Source organism: Pyrgilauda ruficollis, unplaced genomic scaffold, assembly GCF_017590135.1.
Source record: "Pyrgilauda ruficollis isolate IOZ18807 unplaced genomic scaffold, ASM1759013v1 scaffold38, whole genome shotgun sequence".
In the NCBI taxonomy this organism is placed as follows: domain Eukaryota; kingdom Metazoa; phylum Chordata; class Aves; order Passeriformes; family Passeridae; genus Pyrgilauda; species Pyrgilauda ruficollis.
The window spans coordinates 7,222,286-7,239,354 of NW_024525267.1; the positions used below are offsets into that span (position 1 = coordinate 7,222,286).

General features: G+C 37.0%; 1 protein-coding gene across 1 annotated transcript in view; it reads right to left on the reverse strand.

Moving 5' to 3' along the window:
- NUDT14 (nudix hydrolase 14) overlaps window positions 1-17,069 on the reverse strand; it is a 58,276-nt gene that overhangs the window by 18,041 nt on the left and 23,166 nt on the right. Inside the window, exon 2 of the mRNA XM_041476379.1 lies at window positions 13,307-13,350. Coding sequence (XP_041332313.1) covers window positions 13,307-13,350 — 44 coding nt within the window. The remainder of the gene's footprint in view (window positions 1-13,306; window positions 13,351-17,069) is intronic.

Below are 17,069 nucleotides of genomic sequence, written 5' to 3' on the forward strand. Positions count from 1 at the left end.
GTTCTGCCTCACTGTATGCAATTGAGACGTTAATTCATTATTCTCTGAATTCTACAATGGATTAGACTCACAATGGCATATTTGCAGGGCTGAGTCAAACTTTCAACTTTTCTTGTAAAAGAGCTGTATATTTATTTTCACTATTTGATTTAATAATGAAGTCTCAAGCTGCCAAAGAAAATGCTATCTGATGATTATTAAAAACAATGTTAATGTTTATTATAATAATATATAAAACCAAAACAGAAGGGAGAAGTCCAGATGTTAGTATTTATATTCATGCTTGCTATTCTCAAAGACCTGTACTGCATATTGATGGTTTCCTGCCCTGGGAGATGCTATTTGCAGGCAATTTTAAAGCAAAAGTTTTAGCGTTCAGAGAGGCTGGAGGAGAGCATTCACTCTGTTTCCTGGCACTAGGGTTCCTTCTGGAATATCTGGAAGTTTGTGCTGGAAGAAATGAAGTTAAACCACAGACCATAATAGTTTTAAGGTTACTTAAATATTATTCTTTTATTCTTTGATTTTTTTTCCTTTTCATGACTGATCCTCTCCCCAAAGCAGTAGTGTCTGAGGGCAGACACTGCTCTAAACAAAAGGGGAAAAGGAATTACTGCCACTGAACCTTTGTTGTTTTGTCCACGGGTACTGCCTGAAAGTGGAGAGAGCAGCAGCCTAAAGCTGCTGATGAAGAGTGGAAGCTTCCTGAAGCAGATGGTTGCCCTTTACCTTTCTTTACATCCACCACCCCAGGCCCAATCTTTCCTTTGGCTTGCCTTCTTCAAGACGTCTCATTAAATAACTCATACCAACTCATTAAAAATGGCTCAGCTATTAGACATTATTTTTTCCTAGGAGTCAATCACTTGAGATTTTTATGGAACAGATGGGAAAATTAAAAACAATCTGTCAGAATTAAGGAACAAGATCAAATTAGCTGGAAAGGAGTAGCAGCAAGTTATTACAATTGTCTGCTTCTCACACCATCTTGAGATGAGAGGGTACAGAAATGGCACAAATCTGTAGAACTTTCTATTTAATTACTTCTAATTTTCTGAGAGACTGACAAACAATTTTGAACAGAAATGTACATTTTTTAACAAACCACAACACACAAGCTCTAATATTTCCCGTCAGAGTTGGGAGAGTCATGGAGGAGAAAGTTCAGAATTTTACTTCTTAGGAGGGGGGGTAACATTGAGAATGCCATTTGCTGTTTCATTGCTCACAAGAAACAACATAACATGAAATATTTCCACAGGTCACCAGGTCTGTAACTTCTGAAAACCCACTGAAGGCTGCATCCAGGACAGTTAATTGAGTATTACACCAAGTTAAAGCAAGATAGCTCAACTGAGCTAAGTGGAGGAGCCTCACTCCCATTTTCAATGGGTTTCCTTATAATGACCCAAAATGTGGGTTCACATGATTGGTCTGGCCTATAAGGAAAATATTTATCTTCTGGAGTTCTAAACCATCATACAAAGAATTCACTACAAAAATCAGTTTGAGACTGCTATTTTTACAGATGATATAGGCTACTAAAAAGAACTACTACAAATCCATTAGTAGGTCCAAACACATCTTTCAGTGATGCCATACCATGGGGTATTACAGAAGTATTTGATGCTTCAAGGCAATTCCCTTCAAAATATTACAACCAGATCTATTTTAGGGTGTTATATGCACAGTTTTAAAGTGAGGAGTAAACATACAAAAAATTAAAACATCCACAAAGACTTTCCTCAGCATCTCCACACCCAAAAGATACAGAAAAGAAATGAAGCCAAAGTTGTACATTTGGGAAAAACATACAGAAGCACTGGAAAAGAAAAGAAAAAAAAAGAAAAAAGAAAAGCCCAGCCACACTCCCTGAAAGAAGGCAGTAATACTATACAAGAATTTAATCTGAAATGGCTATCAAAAGTCCTAATGTAGCAATAAGCTTCTTGTCTCACACAGAAGCACAAGACCACTTTGTTTATTATATTTTACAAAGGAAAACAATACCCAGATATAAAAGGATCATGATAAACCCCAAGCTTCCATCCATGCCTTAAAAAAGCTGTAACACCTCTGCAGTAAGGAAACACTGTCTCAGCTCAGACCTGCTAATCTTTACATTTTATGTGGTAGATCACTTTTACCATATTCCAGAGGTGTGGATCTTTGCTGGCTATTCCTCCAGCAGCTGACTCTGGGGGAAACCAGAGGTGTAAAAGGAGAGCTCAGGAATGCAAACACCACTGCCCAGTGAAGGAGACTCGGTTCCTCCACACCACATCTGTCGTGGCTGCATAAAGGATTACAACCAAAGAGAAAAAGAACTTACTAAGAGATGACAGGGTGTGTGCAGTGACTTCCAGGGTTGGCGAAGACCACAGACCTACTCAGCCTTCAGCTCAACCTCGTCCTCAACTTCCCACTGCAGTAGCTCCCACTCACTTTATACATAAAATAAATCACTACTCTAATTACAGTAGCTCTCCCCAAAGAAAGCTTGCATGTAAACAGCTTACTGTGCAATGACGTAGAATATTGTTCTTTCTATAAATCTGGCAACAATTAGAGTAGCTTTAAAATTTTTAAGAAAGATATGCACCTAAAATGTCACATACAAAGAGCATTTAACCTGTACTTGAGCTGTTGTTGTAGTGGTGTGTGTCTGGTCTTGGCACATAACACAATGTTTTCTGAAAGGGATTCCAACTATTCAGCCAAGCTCTCACGCAGCATTTAACCATTTAAACTTCAAAAAAGCCCTGAGTGAAATAGGTATTAGGATTCTCCAATGGATATTTGGCTTCTCTAAACTAAGACAGAAATGTGCAGAAATCAGAAGCTGACCCAAAGACACTGCAACATAAGAGTGCAGAACCTTAATTCCTCCTCCACCTTTAAGACTCTTATAAAAGAGGTAACACCCACCTGAATACAGCTTTTACAGCTGAAAACACCACTGAGAATAGTTTAGAAAATGACTCCATTGTGTGCCATAGAAAACTACTTCCACAATTTTCCTTCCCTCAACATAATACAGCTCTGTATTTATTGAAATCACAGTAACTGATGCTTTGTGATATTCCAGCTCAGCAGACATTTAGCTAGAAATACTACAACTTCACACTCTCAAACTGAGAAAGGAAGGTGGAGTTTCACGGAGCAGCACAAGACATGCAGCATTTGACCACAGCAGCTCTGAGGTAGGGGACAGATGAAAACTGACATCCTGTTAAAATGTGCACACACACATATGGACCATGCAAAGTTAATTCTTTTGAAATACATCCCAGAAACTGAGATCAGCAAATGAACTTTACCACAGCTTCTTAAATGTGTACTTCTAGGGCTACAGTTAATCCACATGCAACTGCTGACACTTACTAATTGCTTTTCATGAGACAAACTTTCAAAATCCTTTAATAAAGATGGATTCAGTCTTTCTTCATTCTTAGATGTGGCCTTACCGCTGACTTTACAAATGTGAATTTGTAAACTAAAAAATAATTCGAGAAAATCCTCACAGTACAGCAATAGCAAAGACAGGAACAAGACTCCTGTACTTCTGTCAGTGAGCTAAGACTCTCAAGGCTGGAGATGAGGACTTTTAATGACAGTCCTGTACTAATAACTAAAATACTAATACATTAGGTAAATGATGAGGTAACACAGGCGAAGAAATTGACCTTTCTTAAATCCTTGTAAGAGCAACTCAGGAGCTGCTTGTGCCAAGCATGGATATGTGTGTGACACACACAAATTGTGATCAGAAATGAAGAAGATAAAGCATCTAAAAAAAGTCTGATATTAACATTGAAAGCCAGGACTTCTCAGCTATTAACCTCAGCCACTTTCATCTACTTTTAAAGGTTAAAAAGTATCTCAAAATTAGCTTAAAGCTTGTAATACTGGTAAACGCTGCCTACAAACAATAATCTCAGCTCCACGGGGGAGACTTCAGGAACTAATGATGTATGATTTCTAAAAAACCACAACAAACTAACCAAACCAAACTACCAAAGCCCCTTCAATACTACTAATACAGCGCCTGCAGTATTTCAGTTACCATTCTCAATGAAGACAAAGAAAAAGGAATGGCAGATTCCAAAAGGAGACACAAAAACGGCATGCAGGAATAAAAGCAAGTAAGTGATTTAATCAGCCCCCTTGACTCTCAACAGATACTTGGTTTTAAAAATCCCTTTGATACAATCTGAAGAAAATAATCAAATGTAGTGTGCAACCACAGAGGTATTTAGAGATGCATTCATCTCTGCTGGAGAGCATGTGAATATAAAACATACATTTCATATTTTTGCCCACATAGCTCATAAAGGAGAAAATGTCAAGATTTACAAATCATACTAGATGAAAAGTTAGTAAGAAATAAATAAATAATTCAGAAATCCCATAATTGTTTTAGCTTTAAAGTATAAATTTGTTTTTTCTTCCTGAACTTATATGAATTTGGCTTTCTTTGTTCATAGAGGGATGACAAATTGATTATTCATAGTGTTCCATGTCAAGCCTATAATTCCATCTAGTCTTTTTAAAATATTGTGTTTGAGAAACACCCCATATCACAAATAAAGTATGTTTATAAAGTGCTAAAGGGTTGGAATGGACCTTAGAGATCCTCTATTCCCAATCCTCTCTGCCACGGGCAGGGACACCTCCCACCTGACCAGGTTGTTCCAGGTGTTATCCAACCTGGCTTTAAACACTTCCAGGCTTGGGGCATCCACAACTTCCCTGGGCAACCTGTTCCAGTGCCTCACCACCCTCACAGTAAAAAATGTCTTCCTAATATCTAACCTAAACTTTGCCTCTTTGAATCTGTACCTATTGCTCCTGGTCCTGTCACCACAGCTCCTGACAGAGCCTCTCTCTGGCTTCTCTGTGGGTCCCCTTCAGACCCTGCAAGGTCCCCACACAACCACGTTCACATTTGTGGATGTGTCCTCTTCTTGTTTGAATCTGAAATGACTGTGCTTTCAATTTGAAAGTGATAATCAAAAACCACCTAAACTGGTTTGAGAGCCAACACTCAAAAGCAATTCTTTGGGAAGAGTCAACCTTCAGGAGGGCCTACTTCATCTTATTTCAAAATTATTTTTGATGTCCGTAAGAAAAAAGTGTATGTAGCCCCTGTGCAACCTCTGTATTCAAATCAGCCATCAATTTCACAGCTGGACACGTCCTGAAAACTTCTAATGTGGTGTCTAAAGTGCTGTCTTCTTCCTTTTATCAGCACAGCACCCAGTACCTTAAGCCAGAGAAAACAGCCCCTTCGTTTTCAGAACAGAGATGTAATAAAGCTGTACCCTTTGATTATTCTCCAGTGCAATTCCTTTAGTTTCCCAGAGCTTTAGCTATAAAGCAGATAGTCCTGAGATTAAATGTGTGTGCTTGCACAGTCTTTACTGGTTCATTTACGTTTTCCTTCAAAGCATCTTGCGTCCTTCAAAGACCAACACCAATCCAATTGGCTGCTTAAAAATGCAGCCTATTACAAAAGCAAAGCTATAAGCTCCTGACAAAAACATTCGCCCTTTCATACTAATCACAGATAAAGTGGATTTGGCAATAGATAATTAGAGACATCTAAAAGACTTCTGTATTCTGATGAAATTTGAATGCTTTCTCCAACGCAACATAAATATTTAATACTAAATAAACCCAGAATAAAGTGGTGAGCCACGTATGCTTGAGCAAATAAACGTTACTTTGGAAAAAATCAAAAGGAAGATTGGTTTCAGTAAACTGAACTGCAGCAGGAAGTTGTTCATGACACCATAAAGCAGGAAGCATATATTTGGTTAATCATCAGACCAGCGTAAAAATGAACTAAGAAGTGGTAACAAACCCCTATATATGCACTTTTAAACCACATTTTGTATCTACTTGTAAAGTAGCAATTTGTATTGCCAACCAGAGAATATCATCAGGACAACTTCTTTGGAATAAACAATTCTCTCAGCAATTTATTTTCATACAACAAAAATTTAAAAAAAAAATTAGAAAGAAAATTCAACTGCAAAATAAATGAGACATCAAAGCACACTGCTCTCAATAACATTCCTTAAGTGCCATATCTTGGCCAGTATCCCAGGATACCCTTAGAAATGACACATTGCATCTCAATAGGATTCTTTCAACAAAATATTTTAATAAATAAATTCAGGTTTTATGCTAACTTATTTGATTAAATACAGCTTTATGGGAATTATGTGCAACAGATGTCAGAGCCTGATGGGCTTTTGTTCCAATTCCTAATTATTTGTGCACATAGTAAGACCAATAAATAATCCACCTAAAAAGCCTAAGGATGTCTATTCCATTCTGAAATGGAATTTTAAGTCAAAGACAAATACCATCAGGTTACAAGGACAGCTCACAAAACAAAAAAGTTCAAGTGTTCTGCACTAAGGTAAGGGAAATCAGAACTTTGTTAATTACCTACAAAAATCCAAGCATGATGTGCATAACACAACCTTTTGCCAGGTATAACTGCACACTCTCAGTACCATCAGTGAGAAACTGATAATTGTTCACATTTTCCTAGAATAATGTTTAAATAATTCCCTCTTTTCCAAGAAATGTTTTCAGCTAAAATTCTAAAATACAGGCACTCCAACTACAGAACATTTCCTAGCTTTCCTAAGATTATTTTTACCCATCCAAATGCAGGCCATGCATGCTACTGTCTCTAGGCCATGTACAAACTCTTGGCATCCTTCACACAGAACAGGTTTATTTCAAAATCAGCTGAAAGCAGAGGGAAGACTCTGTCTGATTTCAGTGACTGTAAGAGAATGAACACATTTATTTACTTTGCATATTATCGGAAACAGAAGAAAATTAAATCCCTAAACTTGTGAAAAACCCAAGATTCTTCTAATCTGGATACCAGAAACCTGTGCTCAGAAATTAATGACTAAGCCAAAATTCTACTGTACTTGCTTAGTTATAAGAATTTTCATGGATTCTATTCTTAAAATTAGGCAAATATTTAACTTCCCAATGGAGCAATGCCCTCTAGAAAGATTTTATGGCTATTTTACCCTGTTTCAGTGATACAGCAGAGATTATACATTATAGGGTGCTTTCATATCACATGCTTAAGAAGCTGAAATGAGAATCTGAAAATTTATGACTTCATGTTTCTCTCTGATAACTTTACAACATCTCATCTCATGTTTCTCTCACTCCTATGCTTTTATTTAAACTGGATCCTAAGGTAACAACATAGTAACTCATTTTAAAAGACAGTAAATACGCCTGCAGAATTCCTGGCACAAAAGCAGAGGATCTGTCAAGTCTTCACTGTAGAAAACCCCCAAAATGAGCAACAAAAAACACAGCATTAAGTGCATTTTATTTGCAAATATTGTATGCAAACAAATCATGTAATTACTGGGGTTGAAGGAAACTAATAGGCTACTACATTTTTTCCTTCTAATACTAGGAAAATTATCATTATCCTGGTAACATCCTTGATAGATATCAAGCCTAGACCTGAGCATTTTCAATGACAGTGCCTTCCTGGCAAAACATGCCTTCCTGGATCATCTTATTGCTTATTGGTAAAAACAGTTTCTTAGTGCTTAATTTTAAAAATATTTTGCCCACCATACATCATTTCTCATTCTGTCATTGATTACTGATGAAATTAAATTATTCTGGCCTGTTCTGTAACGTTCCTTTACATTTTATGATAAGCGGTAATATCTCTCCTCAATTGTGGTATCCTTTGCATGAACATGCCCAGCCCTCATTCCCTTCTCTCAGCTATTATTTCCCTAAACTTTTCATTATTTTTGTTTGTTGAACTACCTCCAGTTGATTTTGAACAGTGCATTATCTTCCACACTATCTTTGAAGATAATCAAGAGAATTCCACATCATTGACACCCTGGAGGAGACATTACAAAGACAGACAAGGTTTAAAGAATAACAGCACATCATTGAAAGTAAAAGGCATATGCCACCCAAGAAAAACATTTTTCTTTTTTTTTTTACCTGTAATGATGTTAAAAAGCTGCATTTTAAAGCTACTGTGATAATTCTTGCACAAAGGAAGCATCTGAGTTACATTTCATGGTGTCTTATAACACACTAGGAAATAAACCAGAAAAATACATACAGGATTCAGTTTCCATAAAGCCCAAATGATCTGGTATATGAAATAGGAGAAGGAATTTAATCCACTCCTATAATGTGGTCGGGGCACATGACTTCCACCCTGTCTCCATAGCTGCCTGCTCCAGCCCTGAGCCAGAATAGCACCCGTGGCTCCTGCAGGCCACTGGCCCAGCTCTGGTGACCCATCCCCGGCGGGTCCCGTGGCCAGGGCTGGGATGCAGCTGCAGCTGCTGGGCTCCATTCCTCGGTGCCCCAGGCAGGAGCTCCTGATCTCTGCCTTGGCCAGGTACCTGCACAGCACACAGCCTCCACACCTGCACCTCCTCCTTTGGAGCTGTGCTCAATTCTAACCTGCCTCGAGAACCTCCTCCTGTTTGCCTGCAGGACTGGGACCTGCAGGAGGGAACAAGCAGAGGTTGCTTTGGTTTCTTCACCCTGTAAACTCACGCCTGATGGAAAACTACACTTTTCAGTCGTCTTTGTAAAAGATAAAGTGTAAAGTCGTTTCTTCCGAGTAAGCAAATTAGATTAGGAATTAATTTGTTTGAAATGGGAAACAAATTAATCTCTTTACTTGAAAAAACAAAAAGGTGAATCTTATAAAGCAGGAATATAAGGATAAACTTTCAGGGTTTTTCATTAAGAATTTTTTAAGTCAGGAACTCCTGCTGAGTCACTGTGATATGTTTTTGCAGGTAAAAATGCAGCATGAATGGGGTACAATGCACAAGCAGAGTTGCAAGTTTTTTAGTCCAAATGCTTTTTATTCATCACATGGTATTTTCAGAGTTGAGAGGAACTCACATAACTATCTTGCACACAGTTCGTCTCCTCAAATTTGTTCTCTTTTAAATGCAGTGAACTTTATAGTGAATTCTTCATACTTTCAAATAGAGAGGTAGACATAATTTTGTTTTGTCAACTAGGAAAAGGTACAGTTGTGTCCCTGTTCTCAAGCGTTATTACTCAAAGCACAGAAGGAAGCACATGACTGTACACTGACCTTCATCTGTTCCCAAATTATGCCTTCTAAAAGCCTTGAATCTGTTTAAGGGGAGCTGCTGAAACCTGAAACGAATGTGGTCTATTGCTTTATAAAGTAGATGAATGTAGAACTTAAGTATTACATTTCAGGCTCTTACTGTACTATATATAGCAAAATTAGGATGAGGGTGAATATAACTGTAACCTGAGTCTGGTTTTAGAGAATATTTTTTTTGTTACAGGTATCGATGGTCACTCTGTAAAATTTAGTATGTTTCTATTTCTAACAGAAAATCACCACACGTTTGCAGAAGAAAAAATGTTCTCCAGATTAAGACTTTCATTTTTAAAAGCTGAGTCCTTAAAAAAATTACCAGCTCTTCAGCCCACAAATCATACCCCCACAAATTGCTAACCAGCTCTGACAGACCCAAGTCTAAAAAGAACCTTGAAATACACCTTGTATCTAAATTTTCCTTGCTTGCACTCTGTCTGATTTTCATCAGGATATGTTTAATAATGACCAATACATCATCTTGAGTATTAAAGGGAAAATTACACTTAATTAGAAAAGTAAGCAGTGTATAACTGCAGAAAGCATCTTTTGCTGTGTGCCTGACACAACAGGCCAAAATTATGTAACTCTTAGGACAACACCTCAATAAACTTGTTCAGTAATTACAGTGGAGAAGAGGTAGCCAAGGATTTTTACTTCATTCATTTTTAGTAAACTTCATTGTTGTTTCTAATGACATAGTAAAACCTTCTGATGAGCTCTGACAATGTTCATCTGCATGTTTCAAAGAAAGATTAACACCACGGGACAAAAACAATAATAAGCTCACTATTTTCCAATAGAAAAATGGCTTAGAAATTGACAGATTTCCTGACAAGTTTACAAATTTTTTACAGTTTTCAGATGGGAATTGTAACACTCATTACACATTTAATATGCTTGTAAAATCACAGAAACCTTCAGGATGTAAATGACTTTTGGAAATCATCTGATCCAATCTCCTGTTAAAAGTCACTATAACTCCTAAGTTAGGCCTGATTTCTCAGAGCCTTGTCCAGTCAAGGTTTGGATTTCTTTAAGGATGGATATTCTGGGCAAAGCATTCCAGGACCAAACTGCTGTCCATAGGTATATCCTTGTGTCGTGGATCTTCCTTCTGTTAGAATTTAAACCTAAATATGATAAGAAAGGTTGCTTCTTTTGTCTGTGCTGACACACAGTTGACTTTAGACAGCACAGGTTCTGAAGGTATGCCTTAACACAGTTTATTGTGTGACCAGTAATAAATTACACATAACTATTTTTGTCTTTAAGTGGCAGGGAGGGATTGGGAATAAGCAATTATTTGTTCAACAAAAATTACAGCAGTGACTTCAGGATTGAGGTCTAGTTCTGAATGATCTGGATCTTAAGAAAGCTCACGAACCACGCACTGTAGACTCATGCCCAGATGTGCAATAAAAAGGAAAGAAAAGAAATAAAAGGAAAAAAATAGAAAAGTAATACCAATTCTGCTATTTTACCTTGTGCTAGAGTTACACCACCAGACTACATATGGTTAAATGATCTTGCCCCACTGCAACATATAGTGAGATTTTAAAAGATGACTCACATCTAAGGCAAATGAAGTGACTACTGCAGCCCTTGTGTTTTTGTCTTTGTATAATTTAATCAGCTGTTCATCTCAACAGTTGGAAAGGATACATTTATACAACAATAACTTCATCTCTCTTGGTAAATACTTTCCTGTATCTTCTGATACAAATCTATTAAATATTGGCTTATATTGACCTAATTTGAAATGAGACAGAACACTGGGGTCCCAAAGGAACCCAGCACACAAGCTCTCAGTTCACTACCATGCAGCAAGGAAGTCAGTCTTAAGCATGTTTACTTGTGCTGCTGAAAGAGGATGACAAATAAAGACATGGGTTAGGCACAATGTCTGCTTTTATATGATTACACAGTTGTTTTTTTAATTCATCATCACTAAATTCATAATATGTATCAATTCTATGTAAATATATAATATATACATGCGTTCTTTACAGATCTTTACAGAACATGCTCAGTTCAGGCAAACAGCCCTATTACAGACACTTGGAGCATTTAACAGTCTTACAGCACTTGCCTAAGTAGTAAGCTAGAAATACTTATGAAAAAGTATTATGGGAAAGGGATCTCAATTCTGGAAAGCATCTACAATCTTCTTCAAGCAGACATACACACCAGGAAATCCTGACCAACAGAACTGTGTCCCAGAAACCTCTCCCCTCCTTCAATATATTCAATATATTCAATAAATTCAAAATATTCAATACTGTCTTTCATTGACAGTAATGAACCTGTAAGAGCTCTCTCAGCATTAAGTTCTTTATAATCTTCAGGAACTAGTTAACATGACTTTTCTATATAATAAGTATCACAGCTATTAAAATACATCAAAATGTAGGGCTTTAAAGTATTACAAGGGATTTTGAATCTGACTAATGTATTGGGTAATAATTGCCTTCCTATTCACAAAAAAAAAAAAAAAAAAAAGTAAACCCATGGATTTCCTATGCAGGAAGTTCACATTACTACCTTTGGTGTCAGAAGCTGCAATGAATTTCCTTGTGAAAGAGTGTTAGACATTCTGCAGTTCAACAGTAGTCACTAATAAGTTGGGGTGGCAGCTGTTGTGCATCTGAAGCTAACAAATGTTATGTGACCAGAGATGACTGGCATGACATGTGGCTGTAGCCTTTTTATAAAGTTATGTTCTCAACTATTTTAAAAATGCCCGCAAAAGTCCTTCAGAAATACTGTTCCCAAGAAGTTCATGGAAAACTGATCCTTTAATACTTAGCCCACTCAGCTAGTTGCATATATTCACACATTATCACAGAGTGATAAACTAAAGTTTAAACAAAAATAGTCATATAAATTCATCTGGAAGTCATGTTCTCAGCACTGTGACTTGAGGCTGGAGTCACTTGCTTGAATGGGAATATATTAAATTTCCAGCAATCAATTATCATTTCAGCCTTTGTATCTGCCATCATAAATTCAGGCACATGCCCATATGGACAGACAAAGTGCAAAGACAGAACTGTCTTCCAGGCAAATTCCAAAAGCAAGTGTGAAGTTCAGTATTGAAATATCACTCCCTTTTCTGTCCTCATTCTCAAGCAGTACAGGCATTTTTAATCCAACTAATACTTTCCCAATTCTCCTGAAAATTTTACCTTCATAATCTTTATACATATAAAAAGTGTTGCCAGAATTTTATATCCCTCTCAGGCACCCACATGCATGTAAAGACTCATGACACAAAAAGACTCATGTAAGGACTTAGAGAGCTCCAACAGAGAAGAATTTCCTAAAATGCAACTGATTTTAGTTATTTAATGCACACAAAAAACACATCTCTTGATGTGGTTCTGGTTATGTCACAATTTATTTTAGTGTTTTGCTACATTTTTTACATTTAATAGACTTAGAAAAGCTTTTTCTTGGAAAAAGTTGTTACCCCTGATTTTTATTTTTTATCTTCTAGTGGCTGAATTTTCAGCAAACATATGAAATATTAATACTTTTTCAAAGACATATAAATATTTTAGTTTTTAATAACACTGAGACTTGGTCTGTTTTATATACACCTTATTTGTTATAATCTTGTATGAACTGATCTTTGAAGTCAGGAGTTAATTGCTTTTCTCCTCTGATCAGAGAAATACATTCGGAAAGACAGAAGAAACTCCTTCCTCCAGGTAATAAATTCCCACTCAAAAAAGAGGATTTCATACAATCCAAACATTCAGTTCCATCTTCTATGTAACCATTAAAATGTACAATAATTTGTTAATAATGTGTTAATAATTTAATATGTAAATAATGCATACAATAATGTGTTAATGTACAATTATGTGTTAAAACTCTAATACTGGAACAGTCAAGCACAGACAAAACTTACTGAAAACATAATAAATCACAAGGAGATTTTAAAATTTCTGCTAATTCAATCTTAAACAGTGGAGAACCACTTGCAAGTACTACACAAGAAGTGAGAACTGAAGAGGTAATTGGAGGAAAGAAAATATCAACACTTGACCAATGAAAAAGAATACAGTATGAAATACAACATACAGACAATTGGAAATAATGCAATGCCATCGTTACCTGTCATGTGTCCTCATAAAATCCCAGAACTTCTTCGTGCCATTCTGGAGGGAAAAAAATTAAAAATCAATCAAATTAACTCCAACTGAAAAATTATTATAATGAAATTTAACAAAACTTGAGAGGCATTTCTTTGAAAACTTAGTATAGTTAGTTTCATTTATGAGGCCAGTATTCTGGATTTTGACAGTCATTATTGCAAACACTGAGAACTGTCTTAGGACAGTTCAAAATCTTAGACCTACAATAATATGATGACAGCTAGCAGACAATTATTGCAGCCTTCAGGCCCAGTTTTGGCCACAGCATCAACTTCAGCTGCCCAATTTAACCATTCATGGTGCCAGGAAGCCATAAACAGCTCTGTTTTAACCAGTAAGATAACCCACAGGTATGTTCTTCCATGTCCAGAAATGCTCTTACCTGGAGAACAGCTCAGCACTTACCTCCTAACTAAACCCATGTGGGATCCAGGAACAAGACACCTTCCCTCTAACCCCTTACAAGGACCAAAATAGGAGTTTTATCCACACCTAACATGAAGGGGGTCACACTGCACTCCACACAGCAGCTGCTCCTCTGCACTGCTGGTGGTGCTGAGGGCACTGTGTCACAGCAGGCTTGAAATCACAGCACTCACTCAAGAGCTGGGAGACATAAAACGGCTGATTTTCTCAAGATGGGCCAATTCCTGTCCTCTGCCAGCTTAAAAAGAACAATATCCACTACAGCACAGCTGACAGAGATCTCTGAAAACAAGTGTTCACAATTATAATGAACACATATATCTTGCTTACATTTGTATTATACCATGTATAGTTACCTATAGCAATTCATACACGTCAGTTAATGGAGATTTTATTCTGTTTACTGGAGGTGTGATGGTGTTTTTCAGCTCAAATACAACTCAAGAGATTTCATTCCCAGGTCAGTCTGTGTTAGGAATCAGTATGAAGCCAGAGGAAATTCTTGTGGTTGATACCTTTTTCTTATAAGCAACACAAAAACGAGACCTGCTGAAGACCTACATACCTAAAATATGCTTAATGTGAAAAGCAGCACTTGACTTCTATTATAAAGTATGGTTAAATGGATGATCAAACCCTGAGCAACTGGTTAATGATTTAAAGCAGGTAAATGTGAGCAATGAGAGAAGAATCAAGTTCAGTTGGTGGGTAAAGGTGCCAACCAATATAGACAGGCCCTTCAGCTCTATTACAGATGTCATGGCTACCAAGTACACAACAGCTGGTGGGGATTAGATAACAAGCACTCTGGTTCAGAGATTAAGCCCCTGAGCTTTATGAGTTTACCAAGCTTTTTGGAAGAGGGACTGTTTGCTTGCTAGCTGGATTTTCCTTCATTCCCACAACTCTAATTATAAACAGTTGTTCACCTCAAGAGAAACTCTAATCCGTGCTTCCATTGGTGTGTGCACATACCTTCTGTTAGCACTGACAGGAATCCAACGTGTGCATTACAGGAGAAGCCCTGCCGTTGTTTAAATGCAATATAATGTTGAAATGGAAATAAAGACAGCAAGTTCTTAGTGTGAACTGAAATATTAAAGCCATTGCTTCCAAATCTGAGTGTATATCAAATTCATTCCACCTGCTGAGAGACAGAGGAACAACTCTGATAGGACTATGATACAATACACAGCTGCAACATGGGCTGTTGTATGGTAAGATAATTTAAGGTATTAAATGTGCAAGGTCAGCTCAATCTTTCAGGTAGGTTTATTTCTACCTGTAAGCAAGGTATTTGTGGGATTTGTTAGCAGATTGCTGAGCGCTTTTCCATTTAACACAAAAGAATTGGAAAACTTTGTACCAAGGGTAATGTCTTCTGCATGTAACTTCATATTGTTTCTCTAGTCTCAACCTTCCCCTGCCCCAAATCATAAGTTGGTGCTATCATCATCCATTCTCCCTTTGTAGTGCCCACTTTGGAGAAGTGTGGGTGTCCAGCTGCTGGAGATGCCAAAAAAACCCCGAATTAAGTCTCTCCTTGCATTAATTTAGACTATTAGTCCTGTGATGCTGCATTCTAACACGTAATCCCACCAACAATCTTCCTAGCTCTTTCCTCTTGTCATCATTTTGCAAATTATAGAACCTGATTGCTTTGGAGCACTTATGAGAGGGTTTCAAATAGCTGAGGAAAATTACACCCTAGAGAATCATCCTCATACAGATGGGATCCATCAGAACTGAATGACCTCTTCTCAAGGATGAGATCTGTTACCATTAACAGAGCCTACCTCACAGACGTGCACATGATCTTTAGCAGAAAGTAAAAGAAGGAACTCAGTACCTAAAAATAAATTAATCAGAAAATAAAATCTGTATTTTCAATTTTCTAGGCTCAGGTAAAGTACTTTCTCTAGAATATAATTTCATTAGTCTAAGACCCAAATTCAAAACCAGCCACAGGCTAAATTATTTTGAGTCAAGACATCGGTTAGTACCACATACTCTGACTGGACAATGCTTACTAAGAGATTTTCTGCCTATATTTGAATTTAAAAATATTTTCATATGATCAAGTTGCACCTGTCCAAATAAATAAATCAATAAACAAATGAAACATTCCAACATCTCTTTTGTTTACAGTGGCAGAAACTCAAATGAGCCCCATTCATGCCCTATTGTCGAAGTCAAATGTAATTTGAACCCAACCGAATGGAGTTGAGTTTCTATTGTACCCAATGCTTGGTTCTTTCCTAACAGACTGGTAGGAAGGTTGCTAATTATTAATAGCATGTAAACAGTTACCAATGGTTCTTATGCTGCTTTACATACTTTACAGAACATTAATTCCAGCCAGTTTCTAACCAACTATATCAAGCTGCATGTAGTATCTCTATCTTATCTTTGGGACAAAAGTATTGCTGAACTGATCAAGATTCATGCTTTTAAAAGCCAAGTGGCTATGATTACTTCTTAATCTGTTCCACTCTATATATCCTGGTCTTTGACAAAGCTCTACTATCACCACAGTTACAGACAGCTGAAATATTAAAGGTATCGGTGGTCAACATCATTCCTGAAAAAGAGAAGCATCTTTGTGAAACACAAATGCTCTCTCAAACCCTTAACATTTTTCATTTTAATAAGCATATGTAATTGCATTATTACAAGTAGTTCATTCTCCAATGTCTAATAAGGTACAATCACACTATCTCTCAATGCAGTGAGAACTGAGTATAACTGAGATCTAAACACTGATGACAGGCAGGAGAAAGAATTATTTTATGACATTTGAGAAAAAATTTTAAAATTTATTCTTCAAACAGGAAATGTGTCCTGTGATGTTTATAAAGAAATATGTCAGAAATATTTTACACTAGTTTTAATCTGTTCAGAATAGCAGTTCTGATACTGCAACAACCTTGTGTAACACATAATCGATTTGGTAAATCTTTAATCACAAAGTAATCACACTCTAGTTCTGTGCTCAGTGATCAGGTTCTGTGATGTTGCAACAGTCAACTAGTACATATAGTATGTGTAAATTAATAAAGCTGTATTCCAGGAGAGGCAGCATGTGAGACAACCTCGTTTCACATTACACAGAAGACAGATCACTTACATAAGTACTAATTGCATAAGAAAGCCATACCAGGTCAGACGAGATGTCCATCTTGCCTGGCAACCTGTCTCTAAAATTTAAGAACAGAGAAAGCACACAGCAATGCTTCCCCAGAACACTCTTCCAAGTCTGGCAAAAGGCACCAAAGACTGGCAAAAGACACTGCCTC